We start from the raw sequence: 21,465 nt of genomic DNA, 5'->3' as shown, positions 1-21,465 counted from the left end.
AATTTAGAGATGTACTCTAGCATTCATCTTTCTGGTTTCTACACATCCCTAAATGTTTGACTCGCAAAAATATAACCACCTAAGATCCTTAGTGGCCGGAATATATCCCACCAGGTTGTTGAAGAGCTGTCCTTGTGACAAGAGTCACTAGCCACCAGCTAGCTTGCAGGTTAACAGGTTTCTCGGGCTCCTCCTGGCTGGTGGAGAGGCGGCGTGCTCTACCACAGCATAACCTCCTCATGTAGGTATTTAAATAATGATGCAAAGTTGTTTTTTGTGGTCTCCGGAGTAGATGCTTTTTCGAGGTGCAGGCATAGCACGCTAGCTAATTGCACATTGTAGTGGTATAAATGGGCCAAGTGACACTTATAATTAAGGACAGAAAACAGAGATATTTTTGAGTTCTTTAAATGTTTCCTGTTTAACAATGTCGAAACACAGTAGTATATACTGTATGTAGGTCAGGCATGAAGCGGTGCCATAGGAAGTCTCCAAAAAGAAACAATAAGGAACCCGTGCTTTGATAACACACTCACGACAATGATGGGGAATGTGAAGCAAGCAAGAAAGGAGTCTAGTGTCGACTGACGACGTGGTAGAATTTCTGCTTAGAAAAGAATGCCCAGATCAACGCCAAGATAAAGAATGTTCCACTGTGTGATTCAACACTGTTACAGTTTTTGTTGGTGGTATCAGCGAGAACTGGTACAATCACCTCTCTGTCTCAGGAAACATGAGTATGTGTTGTAAACATGGAAAGGCCAGGGCAGCATTATCAAATTTAGTTGCTGTGGGACCCCGTTTAAAGAAAAAAGATCTCATTAGGCCTTCCAAATGTCAGTTACATGTCAACGAAACTTAGAAATCATGAGAAAGCTTTGTGACTCTGTGTGGACAGGGTCTAAGCCAGGGGTGCTTAACCTTTGACCTTGGGGCCTGGGGCTTGTTGATAAATCATTATTTCTGTTGACTTTTATTATATTTCTCTGTCGGATTTCACGGTACATTTCCTCAGCCGCAAGTAGAACCAGCTTCTCCATTATGGTGAACACTTTGTTACTCCGTGCCACACCTCTGGTTACGAGATAGGTGGCTTTCAAAGCACTTTTAGAGCTGGTAGTAATTGCCACAATGGAATTTTTCTGAGTGGCAGGAATCTAAATGCAAGTGCAACATCTGGTTTGAATTTAACTGGTAAAATATGCTTCCCTGCAGCCTTTGTGACCCACGGGTGCACAATAAAAAATATTTTGAGCCCCACTAGCTGGCACATTCAGATAAGAATTAGCAACTTGCAACTATGCCAGAGAACAATTGAAGGAATGACGTGTGTCACTGGGTGTCATTTTAGCCACAGCCAAAAGGGCTGGTCATTCCGAACCAAGCCTTGTTGCATGCAATTATGAAGCCTTGGGTGAGGCAGCCAGAGCAGTCCAGTTGCAATCGATTCAATGTCCTGCAAAATAAATGACCTGGATTAATGAGAATATCCACCAACCAGCCCAAGAAAATCTAAAAAACTGAAATGGCAAATTCTTATATAGTTCTCTGTGTTTGTGTCAACACCAGGCTTGGACAAAGGACAGAGTTGCAGCGTTCAGAGTAAAGGGGAGATTTATTTGAGGGTTAGCAATTGCGGAAACATAGCAAAGGTTAGTCAGACCTGTGGCGAGAGGCTGAAGTGCACGCACAAGGACGGAACACAGTGGCCAGGACAAAGAGAGACAGGACTATTTAAAAATAAGGAAAGGGGTAACAGATGGAAACAATCAGGGCAGGGCTGACAATGAGAGTGGCACAGAAGGAAGGGTAAGTGATCTTGACCAGTGATGTGACAGTTTGCAGGTTTTCAACAAATATCTTTGGCCAAGAATCACCTTGATTGGCCAAACATGTTAAAAACAGTTGGAGCTACTTTCGTACTCCAGCAAACAAGCCGCCATAAGAAAATATACATTTATGTCATATACATGTAAATACAGAGTCGTTAAACAAGGTAAGGCAGTGGTCTCAAAGCACTAGGGCCACTCGGTGCCCTTTGAACTGGGCCACAGCGGGCTGCAATAATGAAAGAGAAAACAAATTAGAGTCATTCTGTTTTATTTATTATTTGTGGCTAAAAAGTACCGGTATGTTATTTAAAAAAAAATGATCAGATTCTCATAGTCGGACTTGCCTCCACACACAGCCTTGGTTCTGGTACCAGCTCTCTCGAGAGGGGTTGGACTCTCTTCCACTCTGGAGTTGCTCACGGTGAGAGGCGCAGAGCAGGTGTGGGCATACTCATTGCCCCCCGGCTCAGTGCCTGTACATTGGGGTTCACACCGGTAGACGAGAGGGTTGCCTCCCTCCGCCTTCGAGTGGGTGGACGGGTCCTGACTGTTGTTTGTGCATATGCACCAAACAGCAGCTCAGCATATCCACCCTTTTTGGAGTCCTTGGAGGGTGTGCTGGAGAGTACTGCTGCTGGGGACTCCCTTGTTCTGCTGGGGGACTTCAATGCTCACGTGGGCAATGACAGTGAGACCTGGATGGGCGTGATTGGGAGGAACGGCCCCCCCGATCAAAACCCGAGTGGTGTTTTGTTATTGGACTTCTGTGCTCGTCACGGATTGTCCATAACGAACACCTTGTTCAAGCATAAGGGTGTCCATATGTGCACTTGGCACCAGGACACCCGAGGCCGCAATTCGATGATCGACTTTGTAGTTGTATCATCGGATTTGCGGCCGCATGTTCTGGACACTCGGGTGAAGAGAGGGGCGGAGCTGTCAACTGATCACCACCTGGTGGTGAGTAGGCTCCAATGGTGGGGGAAGATGCCGGTCCGTCCTGGCAGACCCAAACGTATAGTGAGGGTTTGTTGGGAACGTCTGGCGGAATCCCCTGTCAGAATGAGTTTCAACTCCCACCACCGACAGAGCTTTTCCCATGTTCCGGGGGGGGCGGGGGACATTGAGCCCGAGTGGACCATGTTCCGTGTCTCTATTGTTGAGGCGGCCAATCTGAGTTGTGGCCGTAAGGTGGTTGGTGCCTGTCGTGGCGGCAACCCCCGTACTCGCTGGTGGACACCAGCAGTAAGGGATCTCGTCAAGCTGAAGAAGGAGTCCTATCGAGCCTTTATGGCCTGTGGGACCCCAGAGGCAGCTGACGGGTATCGATGGGCCAAGCGGAACGCAGCTTCGGTGGTCGCCGAGGCAAAAATCCGAGCGTGGGAAGAGTTTGGTGAGGCCATGGAAGCCGACTTCCGGACGGCTTCGAGGAAATTCTGGTCCACCATACGACGTCTCAGGAGGGGGAAGCAGCGCACCACTAACACTGTGTACAGTGGGGATGGGGCACTGCTGACTTCGACTCGGGACGTTGTGAACCGGTGGGCAGAGTACTTCGAAGACCTCCTCAATTCCACCAACACGTCTTCCTTGGAGGAAGCAGAGCCTGGGGACTCTGAGGCGGGCTCTCATATCTCTGTGGTTGAAGTCACCGATGTGGTTAAAAAGCTCCTCGGTGGCAAGGCCCCAGGGGTGGATGAGATACGCCCAGAGTTCCTCAAGACTCTGGATGTTGTGGGGCTGTCCTGGTTGACACGCCTCTGCAACATCGCGTGGTCAACAGGGAGAGTGCCTCTGGATTGGCAGACCGGGGTGGTAGTCCCTCTTTTTAAAAAGGGGGACCGGAGGGTGTGTTCCAACTACAGAGGGATCACACTCCTCAGCCTCCCTGGTAAGGTCTATTCAGGAGTGCTGGAGAGGAGGGTCCGTCAGGAAGTCGAGCCTCAGATTGAGGAGGAGCAGTGTGGTTTTCGTCCCGGCCGTGGAACAGTGGACCAGCTCTACACCCTTAGCAGGGTCCTTGAGGGTATGTGGGAATTCGCCCAACCAGTCTACATGTGTTTTGTGGACTTGGAGAAGGCGTTTGACCGTGTCCCTCGGGGAGTTCTGTGGGGGGTGCTTCGTGGGTATGGGGTACCGAACCCCGTGATGCGGGCTGTTCGGTCACTATACCACCGATGTCAGAGTTTGGTTCGCATTGCCGGCAGTAAGTCGGAATCGTTTCCAGTGGGGGTAGGACTCCGCCAAGGCTGCCCTTTGTCGCCGATTCTGTTCATAATTTTTATGGACAGAATTTCTAGGCGCAGCCGAAGCGTTGAGGGGGTCCGTTTTGGGGGCCTCAGTATTGCATCCCTGCTTTTTGCGGATGATGTGGTGCTGTTGGCTCCTTCAAATGGGGCTCTCCAACTCTCACTGGAGCGTTTCGCAGCCGAGTGTGAAGCGGTTGGGATGAAAATCAGCACCTCCAAATCTGAAACCATGGTCCTCAGTCGGAAAAGGGTGGAGTGCCCCCTCCGGGTCGGGGAGGAGATCTTGCCCCAAGTGGAGGAGTTCAAGTATCTTGGGGTCTTGTTCACGAGTGGGGGCAAGAGGGAGCGGGAGATCGACAGGCGGATCGGTGCAGCGTCTGCTGTGATGCGGACGTTGTATCGGTCTGTCGTGGTGAAGAAGGAGCTGAGCCAAAGGGCGAAGCTCTCAATTTACCGGTCGATCTACGTCCCAACCCTCATCTATGGTCACGAGCTATTGGTCGTGACCGAAAGAACGAGATCCCGGATACAAGCGACCGAAATGAGTTTTCTCCGCAGGATGTCCGGGCTCTCCCTTAGAGATAAGGTGAGAAGCTCGGTCATCTGGGAGGGGCTCAGAGTCGAGCCTCTTCTCCTCCACATCGAGAGGAGCCAGATGAGGTAGCTTGGGCATCTGATTCGGATGCCTCCTGAGCGCCTCCCTGGTGAGGTGTTCCGGGCATGTCCCACCGGGAGGAGACCCAGAGGAAGACCCAGGACACGCTGGAGAGACTATGTCACTCAGCTGGCCTGGGAACGTCTCGGGATCCCCCGGGGAGAGCTGGAAGAAGTAGCTAGGGAGAGGGAAGTCTGGGCTTCCCTGCTAAAGCTGACTAACTGCTGCCTGTGTTTGTGTTCTGTCCAGGTTAAGTCCCTTGCTGACTCCATAGACGATGCCCTGACCTGCCGTACGAGTCGCAATGACTCCCAAGAAGGCAACAGAGAGGGTGGCGGTCTTAGTGAAGATTTTGGGGAGTGTATGTGGAGCAGCAGCAGCAACCCCTCCTCCCGACGAAGTCTGGGCGAAAGAGCAAGAGGAGTCGGAGGAGGACTCAGCATGCACGGAGACAGTACAGCCACCTCGTACAGCGACGTCACACTTTACATGGACGACGGCATACCGTCCTCTCCGCTCTCCCCGGACCGGGCACCGAGCAGCACAGACACAGAGTACTGGGGCCCCGGTGGTGGTGTCGGGGTGCGTGAGGACAGCAGGGACACAGAGGGAGGGGGCAGCAGTAACAGTCGGCGCAGTACACCGTGCACAGAGTGTCGGGACTATCGTCTGAGGGGCGCACACCTGCCTCTTCTCACCATTGAGCCACCAAGCGACAGCTCAGTGGACATGAGCGACCGTTCAGACCGGGGCTCTCTCACCAGACAGCTGGTGTACGAGCAGGAGCCTGGGGTCGGGGCTGGCTCTCCTCAGGGAACGCTCAAACACTCCCACAACACAAGCGCTCGCTCACCGTCCACGACAGCCGCCCAGGGTCAGATCCGAGCGCCAGGCAGAGCTATGCCCACACACATCCCTCATCAGGTGGCCTCGCTCCACCACCACCACCACCATCACCATCATCACCCCATCCACCACCATCAGTACCCTGACACGCCGTCGTCGTCTTCATCGCCCCAACAGCCCCCCACCACCCCTCTGTCGTCCTCCTCCTCGACAGCGCTGCCCTCCGGAGGGTTGGAGCAACCATGTTGCTCGGATGGAGACAACGACTCTCTGAACTCTACCACCAACTCCAATGAGACGGTCAACTGCAGCTCCGGTTCCTCGTCTCAGGACAGTCTCCAGGACCCCCTACCCCCTCTGGGCAAGCAGACTTATCAAAGAGAAAGCCGTAATAGCTGGGACTCTCCGCCCTTCAACAGCGACGTTGTCCAGAGACGCCAGTACCGCATAGGTCTCAACCTCTTCAACAAGTAAGATATTTGGATTGCAAAGAAACGGGCAATGCATACGCTGCTTAACACATGCCTTTGAAATAGACTTATGTTTCCTTCAACAACAGGAAACCAGAGAAAGGAATCCAGTACCTGATTGAGAGAGGCTTTGTGTCAGATACTCCAGTTGGGATTGCTCGTTTCATCCTCGAGAGGAAAGGTCTGAGCAGGCAAATGATCGGAGAGTTCCTGGGAAACCGGCAGAAGCAATTCAACAAAGATGTTTTAGAGTGGGTATAGAAAGAAAGCCTTAATTTTTTGCTGTTTAGTTTGATCCGAGCATGCAAAGATTCAAACATCTCTATTGCGTCAATTTCAGCTGTGTGGTCGATGAGATGGACTTCTCCGGAATGGACCTGGATGATGCACTGAGGAAGTTCCAGGCTCAAATTAAAGTTCAAGGAGAAGCGCAAAAAGTCGAACGGCTGATTGAGGCCTTTAGGTTTGTGTGTGTGTTGGACCATTTCAGGCTTACCAGGGGTTAGCACAGCTTCGGAGCCATCGAACTACACTCACTGTGTTTCTTGTCTCCCATGCAGTCAGAGATACTGCGTATGCAATCCTGTTCTGGTTCGGCAATTCCAGAACCCTGACACCATCTTCATTTTGGCCTTCGCTATAATCCTTCTCAACACAGACATGTACAGCCCTAACGTCAAAGCAGAGAGGAAGATGAAGCTGGAGGACTTCATTAAGAATTTGAGAGGTGCTTCTTGATCATTAAAACCATCCACAATTTCCACATTTCTGATAAAGGAATTCTCTGTCACATGTTATGTTTTTATTGATTGATTTAACAAAAATGTAGATGTGCCCTCCAATTGGCTGGCAACCAGTTCAAAGTGTATCCGTCTGATGCCCAAAGACAGCTGGGAGAGGCTCCAGCAGTTAGAAAATTAACACTGTGCTTCAATATAGGGAGTGATAAAAATACAGTACTGTACTACCATTTAATCAAATGTATTTACCATTAAAGTTCAAATAAAATTGTATTTCAAAAGATTTTTACAACCAAAACATTTTCCACAATTTTATGCAAATTCATTCTTTTGTACTTGAAAGTTACAGCTGAACTATACTGAAAAATGTACTCTACATGAAAAAAAAATAATGGACAGTACACGAGAAGCAAAACAAACAAACAAAAGAACTGATTGTGAAAAGTATCAAATTTGCACTACTAGATAATAAATCAATCAATAAATGGCTGTCTGCATAGATACAAGCTTCTTTGTTTGATTAAATTTCATGTTTTAAATATTGAATTGAATTTTGAATTGAATTGAATACAACTTTACTGTCAAATGTGCATCTATTTGTATTTAATTCAGTGATTCTTTCACATATCACTACAAGGAGTCCGCATGTATCACTTCTCTAGCAGCGATTTGTTATAAACTAGAGGTTTGTTTGTCATTTTGATTGACTTTTTCGTATTTCATCTTGTGCATGATAATCTGATCAGATGTTTAATAACGCAATCCCTCCCTTTTATTCACCCAAGGCGTAGATAATGGTCAGGACATTCCCAGGGACCTTCTTGTTGGGATCTACCAGCGGATAGAGAAATGGGAACTGCGGACCAATGACGACCATGTGTCTCAAGTGCAGGCAGTGGAAAGAGTTCTTGTGGGGAAAAAGCCTGTAAGGGCCATTTTTCAATGCATATACAGTTTTTGTGTGCGTGTGTGTGTGTGTTTGTGTACTGTAAATACGTAATTGTTGTATTTGTCTTGTTAGGTGCTGTCCCTACCCCATCGTAGGCTAGTGTGTTGCTGCCAGCTGTACGAGGTGCCTGACACCAACAGACCTCAGAGAACGGGGTTACATCAACGTGAAGTCTTTCTCTTTAATGACCTTTTGGTGGTAAGTTGACCTTTTTGGTGCTTTCTTTACCGCTTCCTTCCTCAGACTCACAGGCATCCATACATGGAAAACAATATATAGTGAGGCCTTGAGATACAAGTTTAATTTGTTCGAAATCCAGTTCGCCTGTGCCCAGGGCCGCTTTGACGCCATCACATATTCATTGTACGGCCATTGCGTTTAACGGTTCACTCTTCGCATGCGGTTCCAATGACTCATGAAGTTTGAATGTGATTCGGACAGTTTCATTGGTCCACTGTGACGTGTTGGGTAATTTCATTGGTCAGATGTTCCAAGGCAATGATAAAATCGATTGGCGGAATGAAGCTCATTCGTGTACATCCAAAAGTAAGCGGATTACATTTCCAGCCACAGGGTTCAAAGTGTAGGAGAACATTTTTTTATTGTCTTATAGTTTGGAAATGATGGCAATTGCTGCTCCAAACAAACAGACAGACTAAATGCCACTGAGTTCTAGGCAGTCCTTGCTTCTTTGTAGAGGCCTCTCCAGTGTGCTTCATAATAACATCTCAACTCCTCTCTGGGCTCCTCACCATGGCACGAACGGTAGTTGTTCTGTGCAAATATATGACTGTTAATGTTGATTGATTGTCTGTCTACATGTTGTTGAACCATTTGTGTCTATTGCTTAAAGGCTTAAATCAGTGCAATTTACTAGATGCTAATTATTTAGCCTTACAGTACTATCAAGATAGTAAGGCATCAAATCGTTGTTTGGCTGTTTCCAATACACAAAGTGTAGTTTGTTTTATGTTTGGTTTGACAATAGACTTCAACAAGGAGTGGCAATAAACATCTTGAAGCCTCTTTTGTGTTGAATTGTTCACTATTTACAAACTACAGCTTATTGAAAAATGTGTTAAGGTGAGTTCACTATCACCATATAGCATTCGAAAAGGTCAAAGCACATACGGGCCCGTATCTCAAAAAAGTTCATACAGGTCACTTGTATCTCGACGCACCACTTGACAACTTGATGAGGGGTAAGCCTCACCTATTTGCAACGTAGAGACTGTCAATGTGATTTTAGGTGGTGACCTTTTTGTGAACTTGTTTGCTCCTTTTGTTGCAAGCAAACTGGTATAAAACACTTCTAATGTGCAGTTAGTGAATCAAACAAATTCTTTCTTGTCTGTGTGTACAATGTACAAACAATCGAGGAACAAAAGAACGGAGGAAATCAAGGAAATGCTTCATTGTTAAAATAATTCCAAGATTCAGACATTTGAGTTATTTTATTTTGAAGCACTCGTGAAAATTGTCTTCATGTTCTGCATTAGGTAACCAAAATCTTTCAGAAGAAGAAAACCTCAGTGACGTACAGTTTTAGACAATCTTTCCCTCTGGTTGAGATGCAAGTGCACATGTTCCAGAACTCATGTAAGAAACCGGATTCCTTTTGCACATTTCAATCACCATTGTCATTCAATGACTCGAGTTCTTATTGTTGTTCTGCTTTTAGATTATCCTCATGGAATTCGCCTGACCTCCGCAGTCTTGGGTGGGGAACGAAAAGTTCTCATCGTCTTTATGGCCCCGAGTCAGCAAGACCGCACCCGCTTTGTGAGTGACCTCAGGGAGAGTATCGCCGAAGTGCAGGAGATGGAGAAATACAGAGTCGAATGTAAGGGCTCCATCTACTGGACACTGTTCTGAATCACATGCTTCTTGTAAGGTTATCCCATTGACATCCTTCCATGCAAACATATAAAAGGATAAAGAATCAAAACACTTAACAAACATCCACTCGTCACACTTTGTTTAAAATCACTCTGTCATGTTTTTCATAAATAAATGCCAGGTATGGCTTGCGTTACATGACAACTGGGGTCGAGCTTACAGTATTTGAACCAAATTTGCAAAAATGCAAACTACAATGAATTTTGTGAATTGTTGTGGAACAAATGGAGACTTTCAAGGCGAGGAGGAATTGCTCACTCCTCGCATTCCAGACTACAAATGAGACACACTTGTTCAAAGCTAGCATTTGCAATTGTAACCAAATCCACACCATCAACAATCCAACATGATGTGAGCATCCGTTAAGGTTTGACTGTGCTTTCACTTGTGGAGGCGGCGTTTAATCAACGCGCTCTTACACTTTATAGATTAATTTGTAGGATCTGTGTATGTGGTGCGCGCACCAGAAACATTGCCAACCACAAGCAATCCGCCACCCCACCATTACATCTTTGCGAATATTCAAAGGATATTCAAAGGCTAACCCATCTGATAATGGGTTAGCTTCTGAATCCATTATCAGAAGCTAATGTTGCTATCGCTTATTGTGCTAACACCCCCGATATTGGCATAGGAGTGGGGTGGAAATTGCGAACGGTCTCACTCTCAGACAGATTTCAAGAAATGACCACAAACAAAATGATGTCAACATGTTGAATGTCACCTGAATGCCTGGGCATACAACTATCTGCATCAAAGCAAATGAAAAGTAAACTACCCACCATATGTTCCATTTTAACTGTCCGGGCCTATATTTGCAGCGGAGTTGGAGAAACAAAAAGGTGTCATGAGACCCAGTTTGCTGACTGGGGGTGTGGTGGGAGGTGGAGCTGGTGTGAAGAGTGACATTGTGAATGGTACTTTGGGAAGGACAAGTTTTGATGACAACTGCTCCGTTGGCGAAGGTCTCAAACGCACTGCCCTTAGTTCATCTCTCAGGGATTTATCTGAGACAGGTAAGGAAAAGGGCCCTGTGAAGACAGCTCGATATTCCTTACTGCATTGGGGATGGGTGGCTTCAGCTATGATTGTATTGTCTGGTTCTATGGACCTTTCCACCATGACATCAGACATACCTGTACTTCTAGGTGGCAGAAACTTGCTAGTAATCAAACCCTTCTTCTCGGATCCTGATTCCATCCTTGGAACTTGGGGACATTCAAAATAGTTTGGTCGATATGAGCTGGCTCTCTCAAAGATTTCTCTCTCTATACATTGGTTCATGTTACTCTAGTTCATTCCACCGCACTTCCTTCTGCTGTATTTTTCCGCCTTTTGCGGTCAAAGATCCCAAACCTTACTAATGTTAGATTTTTTTTCCTTGGTCCCAATGTGAGAACTTAGTAAGATTTGCCTTTTATTAACTTCAGATGATCTTATGATATGTTTGGGTCGTGGGGTGGAGGTGGGAAAATTCGTAGTGTGCAATAGAGCTGACAGTAGGCTAGCCTTTATGTTTTGCTAAATGACGCAAAGACAGGTTAAGCAGAGATTTTGTTCATTCTTGTGAGAAAATGCCTGGTTCCTAGTCTTGTCGCTTGAGAAGTGGTTGATAGTCTTGTGATCTTCCTTGTACGTTTTATCCTCCTCAGGGTCCACTGAATTCATTTGGATTTTTAGGAAGGAAAAGGGAAAAAAAAATAAACCTATTGGGGTATATCTGGCGGCGCAAACCTACGCCAAACACACGTTTTAGTTCAGGTCAGCGATAGTCATTCGTGCTCTGCCACCTGGACGTATCCTGGCATCTATAGTTTACAAACATGACAAGGTCTATCAGAACTTACGGTACTTTTTCTTAATGTGCTTACAACTTTGAAATCATCCTCTCTGCTAACTTTACTCTTCCTGGTGGGGTGCAGGGAAGCGTGGTCGAAGGAACAGTGTTGGTTCTCTGGACAGTACAATGGAAGTAAGTCTCAAAGACTGTATGAAGAGTTCAAATGCAAAAGCAGACCTCACCATTTTTTGCCAACTGCGTGATTTTTAAAAAAATTCTGGTTACAGATAAAACCATCATTTTTTATTCTGAAATATTATGAAGCACTTAACAGGCAATTTTGGAAAAAAACCACTAATGTTGATTGAAAAGGTCTTTATGTCATTTCATTGCAAAAGCAGACAACTCAAAGAAAATAATTTTGTGAAAAACGCCAAAGTCTACGATTTGTACATGACTGTAAGTTAGTATTATTCTTCATAAATGACAAATTAACATGTTACATACATTAATTACTACTCCAGTCTCTTGAACTATACCTTAAGTCCAAGGTATAGTTCTGACTTGTTACTACACCGTTGTTTTAAGACATCGTCATCATCTCTCTCTTTCACTGTTTCATGCAATTGGCATATTATACAGTCACTGTTAAGCACAGTCGACATATTTTTTGGGTGTACATGAAGAAGTTAATACGTAACTGCAGTAAGATGCCAATGGCACTTGTCACTTTCTGCAATAATACCTTTATTTTCACAGTTTTACGAAGGAGTTATTTGGTTTTGTAGGGTCAGGAAATCCGACATCAAACGATGCCATCCTAGGCAGCCGACTTTGTTTCTATTTTTGTGTAAATGGAGCTTGCCAGCATTTGCATTTAAAGTCTTCATATGTAGGCCTGTGATAACAGACCTCTTACCTGTAACTGAGTGGGTTGCTAGAAAGTGTCTCAGCATGTACTCTGTGCATCTGTCCTGCGCCCTATTCATTGTCTTTACTTGGATGTCAAATCACACCTTTCAAATGCTGCTCATATATGTACATGTAAATCCTGTTCTACAGTGCATGACAGAGGTGTCAAGCACATTTTTGTCGCCGGCCACATCGTAGTGACAATTTCTTTCGGAGGGCCACACTGTTAACCTATGATCACCTGACATTAACGTACACCATGCATTGATGGAATAATAACTTTGAAGTCAGAAGCCAGGAAAAGATTTTGTTCAAACTACTTTTCAGTTTATTTTAAACAGGGAATTGGTAACAAAAACTGCTTTCAATATATTAATGTTACGAAGAAGGAAGACCATTTGCAATTGTAGTACTGTATTTAAGCAAGGAACATGAAGCCGATGCACGGGGCACATCAAATGATATGGCAGGCCAGATCTGGCCCCCGAGCCTTGAGTTTGATACCTGTGCTGTACGATGTGAAACATTTCAGACAAAAGATTAACTTTTTATGGGGAAAATGGACCGTCAAAGCCTGAAAATGGTGGTGTAACAAATGTTGAATGACCAGGCATATTGTATCAGGCGGTGTCAGATATTTCGAGGAATTATCTCAGTGTGAGTCAGAAAAAAATTTAGGTGTCTGATAATTGTGACAATGACTCACCTCTACAGTAACTGTAACACTGTCACTGTGACCTTCTTTTATTTCATCCCCTTTCGTTTCACTTAGCTTTCATGGTGTGATTTTACTCTGTCATGAAGAGTGCAACAATGTTACAGTGAAGAACACAGGTGTCAAACTGTCCTGGGTGCCAGATCCAGCTTTCCATATCACTTTTTATAATCCACTAAATCAAATATGGCATTTTGACTTTATGTTGATTACTGACTGGATTTGGTCATTTGCTCATGGCAGAAGATTATGGGTGGAAAATGCAATTTTTCTTCACTTTAAACAGATTGGTTTTCATCAATTCAAATTTAAATTGAGAAATATGCAGTGGAACCTTGTTTTCTGCATGCCTTGGTTTTCATATTATTTGGAATATGGTCCCAGTTTTGGTACAGTTGCTCGGTTTTGTAAAAAACCAAACAAATAAATAAATAAATGAATAACATGTCTGCCATTTCCCCGACGAATGCATTGTCATCTGATGCAAATTGGAAGCCGTATAAAAGGGGTGCAACAGACAGCAATGCGAATTCCACAATGCAAATGAATTTTTATCAATAACTCAAAGCAATGACACCCCCAGACAGCTTTGCAGGACTCAGAATACTTCTGCCCACTACATCCTGCCTTCAAAATAAAAACAGCCAGCGCCATAAAAGTTTCACCACACTTTTTTGGGGTTGCATGGAGGCTTATTTAACAGTCACACTAAATAATTAAGTGCAAAATAGTTCATGTTTGACTGCTAAATAAGACACCATGAGGCCACAAAGAAGGTTTGGTGCAGTTGTTATTATACCGGATGCTTTAATTTTCAGGGAATAGCAGGGAATACGTGAGCGAAAAAGGCCCAGAAATGTGAATATGCGAGGAATGCTGTCATGCAGTGATTCTCAAGGTGTGTTGGCACGTGGGCTACCTCTTGTGGTACGTAAAACAGTCATTGCCGAAGTACAGACCAGTTGTAGTTCCGTTTCAGTTTGATGTTTTGGAAGAGATTAATCCTGAAACTGAGGTTGCACTATGTCTGGTAGCAGTCAACTGCAAGGGCAACTGTGTACACTGTACAGTATTTCACAACATGATGGTGAGGTTAGAAAACCCAAATGTGGCCCGTGACAAAAATGGCTTTGACACGCCTGGTGTAGGTTAAGGTGGACGAGCTTCCCTGCATGTTTCTGGAGCAAGATGCCACTCTTTTCCTTTCAGGGATCCATCATTAGCAGTCCGCAGCCTCACCAGCGCTACCCGGTGCCAGGCGTGGTCCCAGGCTGCTACGCAACGGAAGACTTCCGGCCTCATCGCCCCATCCTGAGCCCCGGAACGGGGATGGGGGGTGGGCCGGGGCAGCAACATACCACTGCTGGGACAGGAGTCGGGGGCGTCCCCAGCAGTGTCGAGAGAGCGGGAGCGGGGAGCTGCCCTGGGGGGAGCGGCAACAACAGTGGCTCCTTCCTGGGCTCGCTATTCGGCAGCAAACGCGCCAAACCGCCAGGGCCCCTTATTCCACCGGGGCCACCCTACCCCGCGCCTGTCCCCCCACCGACGACGGGAGGGCCTCCTCCTCACTCCCCTTCATCCCTGTGCCAGCCGTTGGACGGGGGGCCTTCCAAGATCCAGGCGCTGCATGCACAGTATTGCCACGCGACTACCGTGCAGCCCCCGCCACCGTACTACCACCACCATCGCTACCACGCCCAAAATGTCACTCCTCCTTTGCAAGGGGCACCGCCTCATACTATACAGAGAGGCCCGCCACCCTTTCGTACACCCCTTTGCCCCCCGCATGCCCCGCACCCACAGCTGGCCCATCTCTCCCAGCTCTCACAGCATGGGCTTCCGGGTCGCTTCACCAACATGGTGGTGGGACGTCCCCCGCCCCTTTCTCCTCTCTCCCAGCATTCCCCGAACCCACAGTTTGCCCTGTACCACTTGCAGCCCACACACTCTATCAGGGGGTGCGCCGCAGGCCCTGTTGCCAAACCGCCCCTAACCTTGTCTCACTCGCATCCGCACCCCCACGCACACTCCCAAACCCACCCCGGGCACGTGCACACACCGCACCCGGCCAGCCACTCCAGCCATCAAACACACTTCATCTTCGGCACCCTGCCCCACAATCTGCCATCCGCTACCGTCAACGCGCATCACGCAGCCTCCGCCGGCCAGTATCTGCCCCAGTACCCTCCTCTCTCTTCCATCCCCCCTCCCCCACCACACTCCCCTTTACCCCCCCCTTCATCCCCCCTTACCCCTCTTACACCTCTCTCCCCTCTCCCCCCCCAGCACCCCGGGCAGCCTCAGCCAGGGCCACAGGTGACGGGTGCCGGAGCGACAGGTACAGGGGGCAGTTCCAAGTCCAAGCCTATCAACCGGATAAGCACCGTAGTGTGAGCAGGGGCTGGGCCGCCCGGGGTCATAGGTCGGACAATCGGGTGGAGGACGCTGGCAGGGCCAGGGCCAGATCTGCTAGGACCGAGAGCAACGGCGGCAACGCGGCTGACAAGAGAAAACGCAGTTTGCTCCGCCTCTGTTACTTTCACCTCCGTTTCCCGCATATGTAAATCGCAAGCACGCACGCGTCACAGGAACACAAAGCACACAATGTTCAAACAAGCCTATAGCCATATAATTAAAGATTCATTTTTCTATATGTTGGTAATGCGTCGGTTTTAAGCTGTTTGAAGTCTTTGGGTCATATTCTCCCTTGTTCGTATGTCGCAAAAAGGCACCTTTCCGGATGTGCGCTTTCTCCCGTCCAATCAAATGTGTCATTTATGTACCCTCGTGCTGTCCTTTAAAAAGTCTTAAAAGGCATGGAATCCCTGAATCTAAAAACAAGGCTTTCATTGCCATTAAAATGTCTGACATCAACATTTCAAAAAATGTCAACATATGATGAGTTAGGATGTTGTCATTGTAGTCTGTAGTTTCAAAATTATTTACATTCTTCAAGATTTTTAACATATTACTCTCATGGTAACATTGTGCAATCAAAATTCAGGTGTTTTTAGATGGGACTCCTGATATCAGATACAGGTAGATGTCATTTATGCACTGTCGCAACTTTGGACAACATGGGACATTGTGAACATCGCTTAGCTGGTCTTAAACTTAATTTCTAATGGAATTTAAAAATCTGAAATTTAACCTACTGTACCTTAACCTGGAGGAGCCCTGACCAGGTACGCGCACTGGGTGGAGCAACCCAAAAATGTGGGCCTTCCTTCTGCAATCTAGAGTGCTGAATTTTGACAGTGACTGGTCTCACAATAACCTTTGTTTTAGCTTTGCGAGCGGCTATTTTTATATCATGTGTTCATTTTTTTTTCATTAAATCGAAGAAAAAGCAGACATACTGTATGTTTAAAAGAAAAGGCAACATTTTAATGAAAAGAATCTGAGACAAGAATAATAATTTAAGTAACTTGATACTTCCATTATGATACTTAAGTTTATATCATGATTGGTACTGTGACTGAAGGGATTTAATTTATACCATGATCTGAATTTTAGGACATATCGCAGGGCCCTCAGTCTCCATTTCAAGCAATTTATTCTATGAGAAAAATAGGAATAAATAATTTCAATACAATCTTACATTTACTGTATGTACAATGAACGGGTTAATAAATTAGTGTCAAAGGTTAAAAACCCTTTTTCATACAGTAATACACCTATATACATATTTCTCTATGTATGACAGCAAGCAGTAGTTCTTTTAAGATAAGATATCCTTTATTTGTCTCACACTGGGGAAATGTACAGCCTCCAGCAGCAAGAATCTTTTACTTAACCTGTTTAAAAACTGCCTCCCTCACACCACCTTTTTAATGTACTTACATCATTAGAGTATAATAGCTTTTCATTTTTGCATCGTATGATACAGCCTCACCCTGCGATTGGCAACCCGTTTAGGGTGTACCACGCCTACTGCCTAAAGACAGTTGGGATAAGTTCCAGCAAGTCCGCAACCCGTGTGAGGATAAAGCGGATCGGAAACATGATGATAAAACCTAAGTTTTGATCATAGTTGTAAATGTCACTGGGAGGAATTTTCCCTGAAGCATAGTGAATTGAATCAAAATGCAAAAATACAAAAAGCGCAATTAATTTTTTTTCCGGAAATCCCTTCAGCCCTACTTTCGCAGTGCAAGCTAGCTCGCCGACCGCCGAACGGCGACATTTTATATCATATTGCCGAGTGAAAAATATCGGCACCAGCTGCAGTTTTACAACTGCAAAATAGCTTTTCCGCTTCAAATATGCGGCTGGCGGCTTGGGGTTTATGGAAAGCACAGGGCTCTTAAACAACAATTACAGTCGTCATAAAGGTGCAATGGTGGATTAGAAAGTAAATCATTTGTTTGACTTGCTTCTATGTTGGCTGTCCAAAAAGCTAAAGTGGCTCGACCGGTTTGTGTCAAAAGGAAGCTTGGGCACCACTGATCTATTCCTTTTTTTTCTTGGTGTACCTCCCAACATGTTCAATCAAAAGCACAGTATTAGACAGTACGTAAATTACTTTTTGGGGATTTATTTAATCCAGAATCAAAAACGTGACACATTTGTGCGCAAATCTGACTGGCGATGACACATTCACTACGAAAGGTATTTTCGTCCTTGCTGTGTGTTCTATTTTTTAAAGTGTTTCTGAATGACATTCACAAGTCTCAGGAAAACTCCATGCTCCATTATTGACAACCATCCTGTGTCAGGCAGCTTTGGTGGTTGCGCACAAGTTAGCAGGTTACGTGGAGGGTGTGTCAGACGTCTGGACGGGAGAACGCCTGCACAACTACAGCGTGTAAAAAAGACTTGCACGCAAACGGGAGAATGGCCCTACGTCTTGGTATTTATATGTATGAAAAATGACAACCATACTGTACATTCGCCGTTTTACTTTGAGGATAAAAACAAAGACTGCCGTACAGTTCAGCAAAGTTCGCCATTCAAAACAGCAAAAATTGCCCTTTGACTTTGCAATAATTCCCCGTTTTCTGACAGTATCTCATTTTTCAATGATGACCTCAAACATGTTGCTTTGTCTTTGAACTTTTTAACCGCAGACGTTCAGTTTCGCTTCAGCATCTTTTACATGGTGACTGGAGCCGTGCGGCTTTGTAATGCATTCCTTAAGGAGTTTGGAAATTAATGATACAATCAACAATCTATTGTGAGTGTTTCTGAAGCTTCTCGCTGTTTGATCAATATTAGATCTGCTGTGTACGATGAATATTGTTTATTTGATCAATTTGTAAATGTATCAGCGGATGTTTGTACAGGGTGATATAAAGCTTCAAAGTAAATGCCAGTTGCTTTGATTTAAAGTTATTGGCATCATTTGCCCCCTTTAATATCATCTGCAGTGATTGTTGATCAAACTGACAACTTTTTTTGTTTTATTTGATGGGGAAAAAAACTTTTATGATGCGCCCATTGTTGGGGGGAAACGTGTTTGTGTGGTTGTGGAGGTATTCAAAAGATGGTGTTTCTGCGTAATTTTGTGAAGCACCTTAGCTCACCTTTTCAGAATCATGCGATTCGTCACGGGGGCATGTGAAGTACAGTAGATGCCGCCGATGAACAGCCAGTTTCAATGTCCCCTAATTTTTTGAGGGTAGAGGGGGTCTTTGGTGGCAGGTGTAAACATTCATTTTCAACCATAAATTTGATTTCATTTCACTATTGTGGTGGACATATGTAACCAATAGTGGGTTTTTTTCACTTTTTTTTCACCACCCAACTTGGGGATCGAAACTGATCGCGAGTGCACCGCAACAACCGATGAGCTTAAATTCTGGGCGGCCAGTTGCTTTATAAACATATCAGAAGGTATGTGAAGTGAGTCTTTACAACTAGGTGCGATGCATTATACATAACCCCAAAATATTTTGGAATAAATTTGTCGACGAGAGGTGGGTGGGGTTCACTGTGGATGCCCCACCCACCGCCAGGTGAATGCCTGGGGCCACCACTCTGTAGGCCCTCAATCTTTGCCCCTGATTTGTCGTTGGGTGTTGGGTGTTCACAACCAAGCTTTATACAAGACGTTTCTGTGGTTTTGCACATGTGACGTCTTTAGCCACAAATGACCATCTTACTCTCTCACCCTTCCAACCACTTTTTTAGAACTCTCTTAACACATATATTGATGCCATGGCATCCCAATGAGGGCTTTGTATTCTAATAATAATAATCATCATCATCATAATAAGTATTGAGAATGTAAAACAACAATCTTTGTTATTCTGTGGACTACTGCAATATTTTAAGTTGTGAGTACTAACAGTTACCTACAGTGCCAAAAATTATCAAGAGAAAATCATATATTCTCTGATTGGGGGAGGGGGAAGCAGAGGAGTGATTTCAAGGTTTGAAATTCGGCTGTAGTGAAAGACAAATTGAGTGAAATGTAAATCCACAAAAAAAAAACATACAAAGGACGTCTGAAGAAAGCCGCCAATGTGAGATGAAGGATATATATGTATCTGTTGCCTAGCCTAGCCCTTTTCTTTTTTTACTTTTCTTGCATGGATATAGCTGCACTTATTAAATAGCTTGTACTGTATAAATCTGATTGTAAATAATCTGCTTATAGGCTTCTTATGGGACAAAGTGATCCCAATCTGTACTCTGGTGTGTGCATGTGAGTGCCATGACGCATGTACATAGGAGCGACAAACAGGGACAGGAAATGGTGTGTAAAAGGAATATTTACTTGTTTATTTCTTATTTGTGACTGAAGACAAGCGAAGGAATGAAGAGTAATACATCACAGCCTAACGGTTATGTCAGTGCACTTATGGTGATTAATTTGGAACATTTAGTTAAATTTTCTGTTATAAATGTATTAAATGTACTGAAAGAATAGAAATTTGAGATGTGAATATTTATTGCTTCAGATCAATTAAAGTGTCCTTGCAGTGATATGGCTGTTGGGTTTTTATTTTATTTATGTGAACTTCCGCTTTCACGGTGTGCATAATTATCACTGCTCTGAATCGCTGCACAGACACTAAGGATATGGCATTTTCATATTGCATTACCTGGGGTTATTGTCATTTTACAAGGTGTTAATGAACAAGAAATGAACGTACTGATCATCCATAATGATCCTGGCAAATAAGTATCATTGTAGAAATGTCATTAGTCCGTTCCAGTACCTGCCCCAAAATAGTTTTTTGGGGGGACGTGCTTTTTTTCAAGAAGAAAAATAGAAGATATACTTCTATTTTTCTTCTTGAAAAAAAGCACGCTTTGCTATGCTTTACTAAAACATACTGTCATGGCATAATTCAATAGAAATTAAATATGTTCATTCATTCATTCATTTTCCGATCCACTTTTTTGCTAGTGCCTATCCCAGCCGTTTTCAGGCAGTAGGCAGGGACACCCTGAACCGGTTGCCAGTCAATCGCGGAGCACACAGACAACCATCCATGCTCACACTCACACCTAGGGACAAATTAGAGTGTTCAATCAGCCTGCCATGCAGGTTTTTCGAATGTGGGAGGAAACCGGTGGACCCGGAGAAAACCCACACAGGCCCGGGGAGAACATGCAAACTCCACACAGGGAGGTGGGAGCCGAGATCTAACCCATGACATCTGCAGTATGAGGTTGACGCGCAAACCACTGGACAACATGGCACCCACATATATTTTTTTAATTTCCACTTTTTTTTTTGTTGCTTTGATTCAATGGTCATTGTGCTGCTCGTTCTGGTGTACAGACCTTGGCCACCTGGGGGCAGTATAATGGAGAAATACTGAATGGATACGGTCCCAATTGCTCTGTCACCACGAAAAATATTGTCAGGCTCTGTTACATTATGTGAGAATGAATTGCACATATAATTATAAGTAAACCTATGACAACAAACAGTTCTTTTCAGATTAATACAAACGGACACCCTTATGTTTGAACTTAGCGTTCATTATGGACAATCTGTGACAAGCACAGAAGTCCAAAAACAAAACACCACTCGAATTCTGATCGGGAGGGCTGTTCCTCCCAACCACGCCATTTCAGGTCTCACTGTCATTGCCCACGTGGGCAGTGAAGTCCCCCAGCAGTACGAGGGAGTCCAGAGAGAGAGTGCTCTCCAGCACACCCTCCAAAGACTCCAAATAGGGTTGGTCCTCTGAACTGCTGTTTTGGTGCATCAGCACAAACAATAGTCAGGACCCGTCCTCCCACCCGAAGAGGGAAGGAAGCTACCCTCTTGTCTACCGATGTGAACCCCAATGTTCCGGCATTGAGCTGGGGAGTAATGAGCATGCCCATACCTGCTCTGTGGCTCTCAACATGGGCGACTCCAGAGTGGAAGAGAGTCCAAACCCTTTCGTGACAACTGGTACCGGAGCCCAGGCTCTGTCTCACACACCAGCTCCTTCCCCGCAAGAGAGGTGTCAT

The 21,465-nt window shown here is 45.2% G+C and overlaps 1 protein-coding gene across 5 annotated transcripts in view; it reads left to right on the top strand.

Annotated features, from left to right (window-relative positions):
- The window catches only part of iqsec2b (IQ motif and Sec7 domain ArfGEF 2b), a 60,705-nt gene extending 40,728 nt beyond the window's left edge, over positions 1–19,977 (top strand). For 4 of the 5 annotated variants that reach the window (XM_052057941.1, XM_052057940.1, XM_052057942.1 and 1 more), the window contains 12 exons: positions 4,986–6,052; positions 6,142–6,303; positions 6,393–6,515; positions 6,613–6,779; positions 7,578–7,717; positions 7,814–7,939; positions 9,241–9,340; positions 9,423–9,584; positions 10,462–10,656; positions 11,563–11,612; positions 14,257–16,762; positions 16,830–19,977. In XM_052057941.1, the coding sequence (XP_051913901.1) occupies positions 4,986–6,052; positions 6,142–6,303; positions 6,393–6,515; positions 6,613–6,779; positions 7,578–7,717; positions 7,814–7,939; positions 9,241–9,340; positions 9,423–9,584; positions 10,462–10,656; positions 11,563–11,612; positions 14,257–15,441 (3,477 nt within the window). In that variant the 3' untranslated portion in view covers positions 15,442–16,762; positions 16,830–19,977. Of the gene's footprint in view, positions 1–4,985; positions 6,053–6,141; positions 6,304–6,392; positions 6,516–6,612; positions 6,780–7,577; positions 7,718–7,813; positions 7,940–9,240; positions 9,341–9,422; positions 9,585–10,461; positions 10,657–11,562; positions 11,613–14,256; positions 16,763–16,829 lie in introns of those variants that run through there. The other variant, XM_052057944.1, reaches the window with a different exon arrangement.
- Positions 19,978–21,465: the final 1,488 nt, after the last annotated feature.

The sequence above is a fragment of the Hippocampus zosterae genome, chromosome 2 (assembly GCF_025434085.1).
Source record: "Hippocampus zosterae strain Florida chromosome 2, ASM2543408v3, whole genome shotgun sequence".
NCBI lineage: Eukaryota > Metazoa > Chordata > Actinopteri > Syngnathiformes > Syngnathidae > Hippocampus > Hippocampus zosterae.
The sequence above is the reverse complement of the archived record's forward strand: the minus strand, read 5'-3'. Positions and strand labels throughout refer to the sequence as shown.